This window comes from Protobothrops mucrosquamatus, unplaced genomic scaffold, assembly GCF_001527695.2.
Source record: "Protobothrops mucrosquamatus isolate PMUCROS unplaced genomic scaffold, P.Mucros_1.0 scaffold3326, whole genome shotgun sequence".
Taxonomy (NCBI): Eukaryota; Metazoa; Chordata; class Lepidosauria; order Squamata; family Viperidae; genus Protobothrops; species Protobothrops mucrosquamatus.
In genome coordinates this window covers 89,458-96,454 of record NW_015389316.1, presented here as the reverse complement: position 1 = coordinate 96,454, position 6,997 = coordinate 89,458, and the positions used below count along the sequence as shown (strand labels likewise).

The 6,997-nt window shown below is 38.1% G+C and overlaps 1 protein-coding gene across 1 annotated transcript in view; it reads right to left on the bottom strand.

Moving 5' to 3' along the window:
- Positions 1-210: 210 nt before the first annotated feature.
- Positions 211-6,997, bottom strand: part of NAV2 (neuron navigator 2) — a gene marked incomplete at its 3' end in the record, with an annotated part of 51,834 nt that continues 45,047 nt past the window's right edge. Inside the window, exons 19-21 of the mRNA XM_029286325.1 lie at positions 6,809-6,904; positions 4,871-5,039; positions 211-446 (exon numbers count right to left, since the gene is read on the bottom strand). Coding sequence (XP_029142158.1) covers positions 211-446; positions 4,871-5,039; positions 6,809-6,904 — 501 coding nt within the window. The remainder of the gene's footprint in view (positions 447-4,870; positions 5,040-6,808; positions 6,905-6,997) is intronic.

Sequence of the window (6,997 nt, the reverse complement as noted above, 5' to 3'; positions counted from 1 at the left end):
CAATATCCATGCATGGAGGCAAATTTACGTGTCCCAGGATAAACTTTCTGGATCCCATCTGGGTCAGTCACTGGGACCAGAGGTTTAATCTTCCAAGCTTTCTTATTCGAGTCCAAAAGCTTGGAAGAGTAAAACTCTGGTCTCTGTGATCAACACAGAGGTTGGATCCAGAAGCAATATTTTCACCAACAGAGTATCCGTAACACTCACCTTACTGGACTTGTGATCCACATTAAAGGTTGCAATAGCACCATCAGCCAGCTCCCTGCCCTCTCTAAGCACCATATACTCAGACAGGCGATTGGCTAAGTAGGTCTTTCCAGTGCCGCTTGGACCAGACAAAATGATTCTCCGATGCTCTATCAAGAGTGACACGTAACGCTGTAGAATTGGCTTTGGAATTAGAGACTCAAATACCAGACCATCCAAACTATTCTCTACAAGACCTGTAGTATTAGAGAGAGAGAGAAACACAGTTTAAACCTTTTTCTTGCTGTTGTTGTTTTTAAATGTATTATGTCACTTGCACAAGAGAGAAGTGGCACTACTTGATATGTAGTATCTTTGAACTTCCCCATCCTCAAGCTCTTTAATTTTCAATTTTTATTAACTTTGATAGATAGGCAAAATACTCCTAATAATTCTCAAAGAACGTTCCTCTTTACAAAAAAAAATGACTTCTACATAGAATGGAATAGAAAAAGGAAGATAATGCGGTACAATGGGATCCAGTGGAACAGATCCTAATCAGTATCAACATTTTGCAATAAAGGACTTCAAAAATCTGCCACCTTGTAAGCTAGTGAATTAAAAACATGTCATATGTGGTTTTTCAAAGGGAAAATAAAATAAAAAAATCTAGGTCTGGCTAATGAAATAAGTAGTGCATTTCTGTTGTCAACGTCAAGCTTCCCGTAGAGTTTTGAAACAATAAATACAATTCTGATGTGCACATTGAAGTGATTTCAAGAGAAAAAATGAATGTGCACATTGTTTCATGAATGTATAAATGTATAAATCGAAAGTATCTATATAGGTCAGGCATGTCAAACTCGCAACGTCACGTGATGTTGCGTGATGTATCGCGACTTTTTCCCCATTGCCAGCAATGGGGTGGGCGCGGTTTCGGCATGATGAATCTGGCTCGCGGGCCGGCAGTTTGACATGCCTGATATAGATCTTTGTACACTGATAATAATCAAGCGATCTTGGAAAACATGATCTGATCAGATACACTTTGTACTTCTCCATTCATTTTTTTAACTTATTCCAAAATTAATCAAAGTTACCTCTGAGAAATAAATATTTTGACTATCAAATGTATGTGTCATTATTACTGGCCTAATCCATTTCTAAACATTCTCCATTCCTGTGATGACTGATTATGTATATCAGAATCTTCTACCATCTGACAGATTGTAGATTTCCCTATCAATGTGTAACACTAACTTGAGTTGCAGCATACTTTCCTTAAAGAGCATTTTTAATTTCAGCAGACAAAGTATTTCACCATCACTCTTCATGCAAAATACAAAGGCAAATTCTTGAATGAATTTTATATTGTATTTTACAGTGAAAACAGTTGGAACATGCAGCAAAATCTTGCACATTCAGGGTTCCATTCATCTAAAGAAAAATTTTTTGAAAAGGAAAAAGATTTCATTGTTTCCACTCCATGCCTATAAATGGGCTTAATAAGGTTTGGATTTAAAAAAAAAGAAAAGAAAGAAATTCGGAGAAAGCATTTCAAGATTCTCCCTCTTCTACACTTTACATTATTTTTTGCTCATCTGTAAATCTTGCTGAGGACTCTCTGTACATGAAACTAGGCAGTGACTAACAAGAGCTGGTCTTTATTTGCCAGTCATGGATATACAAAACAATGCAATGGATGAGGCCCACCTGTAGAGATTATCAGTCTAGATCACGGTTGTCTCAAAAGGTGCTTTTTCAAAAGGCAGTTGGGACTATGTTTTTTTTTTCTTGAGGAAGTTATTTTGCTTCTCATCCAAGAAGCTTCTTCAGTTCTGACTCAGTTCTGACAGAACTGAAGAAGCTTCTTGGATGAGAAGCGAAACGTCTTCCTGAAGAGAAAAAAAACATAGTCCAGTTGTCTTTTGAAAAAGCACCTTTGAGACTTGCAAATTGATACTTGTCTCTTAATTCTCACTGGCTGCCTACTTATCAACATACATCATCTCAGTTTTGTGCTAGAAGAAGTTGCCTCTCTTTTTTTGGCAGAAAGGCTTCCATACACAAAAAACCTATTTAATGTCAGCAGGCACAGTTGGCTGACATATAAAAGAGAAAGCTAGCAATTCTTGCAAGCCAATAGATGGCACTTCTGCAGAACGACTGCCTGGACATGGATGTTTTACACTCAGGCAGAAATTATGAAGACTGAGCATTATAGAACAGTTGTATATCTGGGAGGGTATATAAATGTGAGAGTGGAGGTTTGTTCTCTGAGCTTGTGGATTGGTTTCCAAATGTTTCGTTACCAGGCTAGGTAACATCTTCAGCAGAATTTAGGGAATGTCAGTGTTTATTGTGAGTTTATTGAAGCCCGGCACTCCACAAGCAATTCCATCAACAGACACATTGACCTACAACCAGCCTACGAACACCTCAGAATTCAAATCAACCTCATCAGCAACAGTATCAACCTTCAACCAACCCCCAACCCCCCAACCAGCACTTCAACTTCCAATGACCCTCACCTGATGTGACCTCCCCATCACAAGACCTTCATCTATCTGATATGACCCACACCTGATGCCCCATGAGACCTCTCAGAAGACCTTCATGTGACATGACTCTCACCTGACCCCTCACAAGATCCATCACAAGACCCTCACCTGACATGACCCTCCCATCACAAGACCTACTGTCCACTCAAAGCCCTTATAAGCAGAAGAACACCAATACTGATATTCCCTAAATTCTGCTGAAGATGTTACCTAACCTGGTAATCAACCCCAAGCTCGGAAAATGAACCTCCACCCTCATCCTATACCCAAATTACAGATAGTCACCACTGTATATACATTTTTAATAGCATACAAAAAATGACTGAAACATCAGTTTAGACCTTTCTTACCAAAATAACTCAATATTGCCTGTTTTTTTTAAAGTATAAACTTTTAGATACTACATCAGAATTTGTTACAGAGCAACACATCAAGAAAAACTGAATAGTAATAATCTTTGGAAGAGGAACTGCAAATAATAACCTTTTTCCTTGGTGAACAATATTGGGTCTTTAAAATTCAGTTGAAGACAATAAACCTACATTCCCTTATTTGCCAATGTTCATGGACTGTTACATTTGGAAGAACTGATTTTCAAATAACCCAAACAACAGAGCAATTAGAATAATCAGTGGAACAAGTTGTCTTCAGAAGTTATGGGTGCTCCAACAATGGAAGTTTTTAAGAAGAGATTGGACAACCATTTGTCTGATATGTTATAGGGTTTTCTGCTTGAGCTGGGGGTTGGACTAGAAGACCTCCAAGGTCCCTTCCAACTGTTATTCTGTTACTATATAAATGTAAAGCTGTATTACAAAGCTATCTGTAGCACTTTATAGTTTGGGGTGGGGAAGGGGTGGAGAAAGGAAAAAAAATCTTCTTTTCATTTTCACAGCTCTGTTGTGTATTCACTCTCTATCCTAGTCTGCACATATATAATATAATTCCAGTTCTTGATCTTAAGCTTTGAGAATTTTAGCAATTGAAGCAAATGCCATTAAGTTAACTTTGTTGGGTCCCAAGCTCTATTGTATTTGTTTACTTCTCTTGAAATAAAGAATATTTCAATGATAAACAAATTATACAGGTTAACAAAACTCTACAGAAAAAGACAGGTCCTTTCTTTCTAATAAGTGGAAATGTTTTGTGAAATATTCACTTTATTTATACAGGTGGTTCTTGTTATTTGTGGCTTAATAACCACAGATAACAAAGCTCTGGATAATGAGACCTTGAGAAAAACTCATGCATAAAGTACCTAAGAACATTGCAGAAGGCTTCTTCCAAACAAACCCATCTGCCCAAAACTGTGAAGAGTGACAGTCCTTGCTTACCAACCATCGCAATGCTGCTATGGTCACAGCTTGCAATTACAATGATTGCAGCGTCTCAGTCATGTGATTACTATTTGCAACCTTCCCTGCTGGTTTCCCACAAAGTCAGTGGGGAATCTGGCATGGAAAGTTGCAAGGTTGCTTTGATAAATCCCACCCCAGATTTCAACCAACCCATGCACTTCTGCCTTTGAGCTCCCTGCACTTGCGTCACATTACAGCATCTCCTCCTTCAACTTGTGTGCAGTCTGTGCATCCTTCTTAGCCCCAACCCCACCCTCCTGCAGTAACCTCGCGCTACTTACATGGGACTCCCCACCACTTCCCACTTAAAAATCCATGAACCTAGGGTTACAACGGCAATAGGAGCTTCCTTGATTGCTAATTGATGTGGTCACATGATCTCGTGCTTTATATGGCATTGCTTAACAATGGCAATTCCACACCCAATTGCCATCATAATCTGAAGACTCTCTGTACATGAAACTAGGCAGTGAGTAACAAGGTCTGGTCTTTATTTGCCAGTCGTGGATATACAAAACAATGCAATGGGACCATGATTAATGAGGCCCACCTGTAGAAATCCACAAACAGGGACGTGAAAGGTTCATAGGAATGTGGTTGCACTTGACCTTTCTTACTAATAGTGGTATCCAACTGAAGGAGAAACAACATTTAGCCAAGAAAGAAAGGCAGAAAGAAAGCTAATTAAATGTTCTTCAATACTGAAATCTGGAAAGCCTACAATTATAAAGAGTTGTAACAAATAAATCAGCTACAATCTACCTTTGATTTTCACAGAGATGGTGTTGTTTTCACCAACCAGATAGCCACAGGGTAGCAGCTCAGGCGTTTCTGTGCTATTTGTGCGAACAATTTCCCCAATGCTGTATCCCAGGACACTGTCCGAATTCAACCCAAGTTGACTCACAGGATCAACATGAATGATGTATTCCTGGGAAGAGGGAGCAAAAGAGAAAATTAACATATGGATGGGTTTGGGCTTTAAGACAAAAACTTCACGATCAAGTGGAATTCCCATTCCCGTGCTTTTCAGCAAATATTTAGGGGAAATGATTATATGCCATCAAGTCATTTTTGACTTGTAGCAACCACATAGATAGGCAGATCTCCCAATTGGTGCACTCATCACCACTGTAACTGAATCCATCCACCTTGGTCATCCTCTTCCTCTCTTCCTCTCTTTCTTTCCATCTTTCCCAGCATTAGAGCCTTTTCCAGAGAGCCAGGTCTTCTCATACTGTGTCTGAAGTAGGATAATTTGAGCCTGATCATTTGTGCCTCAAGGTGAAAATTCTGGACCAATTTATTCAATGATACATCGGTTTGTCTTCTTGACTATCCACTATATTCTCAAGAATCTTCTCCAACACCAATGTTCAAAGGCATCAATTCTTTTCCTATCCTGCTTCTTTAAAGTCCAACTTTCACTTTCACAGGGTATACCACAGCTTGCACAATTGTGGTCTTTGTAAACATAAACACATTACGGCATTTGAAAGTTTTTTTCCAAGGTCTTCATTACTGTTCTACAAAGTGCTAGTTTGTGGCGTATTGCTTGACTGCTTGTTCCTTTACTGTTGATGGTTGATCCTAAAAGGCAGAAGCTATTGTCATTGTGACAAATATTTCCCTGTCATTAGGACTATGCAAAATCTTCTGAGTGTAAAATATTCCATGTTTAGAATGGCTGGTTTAATTATTTCAAATCCTGAGAATAGTAATCTCTGTATATTCACCTGATTTGATGGTCTATTGTCCAGGTAGGTAGTGAAGCAAAGGTTGATGCATTCCATGAGTAATTTTCTATTTAGCCATATTGTCAAATGCAATTGTGCATAGTGCATATTGATTAAAAAGTGGTTGTTATACATTTAAGCTCACAGGCTCCCATAAAAAAAACTATGTTGTTTTGTTTGCTGAATTTGGGAGAAAGATTGCAGAATACAGAAGTGCGTATGTGCATTAGGAAGAAATTTCAAACCTACAACTAAAGAAGTATATTTTTATGAAAAATATATTATTTGTAGGATGGGCTTAATTAACCCATCGCTCCTGGGATTTTTGATTGACTTAGGTTCTGGGGCTATATTGCACAAGCATTATAGCAAAAATGGACAATCAATCGCATTAAGAATGACTAGTGATTTCCCCAATTTCTTCAAAACTTTCAATCAAGAAGTTTAATTAGGCATTGTTACCAAACGTAGTGCTATGTGCCAATTTGTTTACAGCCTTGTCAACTGCAATTTTTGTAGTTTAATTGTACCAAATTGTAGTGCCCAGGTAGAAAGTAGAACCCAAGGTCTTCAGATTAGATTGGATTGCCAACCCTACTCAAGCTCCAAATGTGGAAGAAGGCAATGGCAAATTCTAGAAGAATGAAGTACATTGTTCTAGAACTATTTCAGTCAGAGTTTGGTCCTGAAATTGTCTTGGTTGTTCTGCTTGATGATCTTTGCTGACAGGCAAACTTGGTTTTCAATATCAAATCATCTCAGGTATAATAAACTAGTTCTTAAATACACTCTGAGATAAGCTGTGGTTCTCAAAATCTTCTACAATTAATAACTGCTTACTTACCAACAAAAAAATCCTAAGTTTTCTTTTAGGTCTTAATCAAATAAATTATATATAAAAAACACTGAGATAGCTTTCAAAATATGGCATTGTTAGAAAAAATATCAATATAACATTATTTACCTTAAATAGTCTTCTAACAACGCCATCAAGAACATCCCATTTGGTTTTTCCACTGACTCCTATGCAGCCAATTAGGAATAAGCGAGGCCTAGAATCCTAAATAAAATTTAAGTCTATTAAAAGAAAGGTGTTCAATGCTCAGCTCCACTCAGTCACCCTGACTCCACCCCAATGGAAGGTATTACAGGG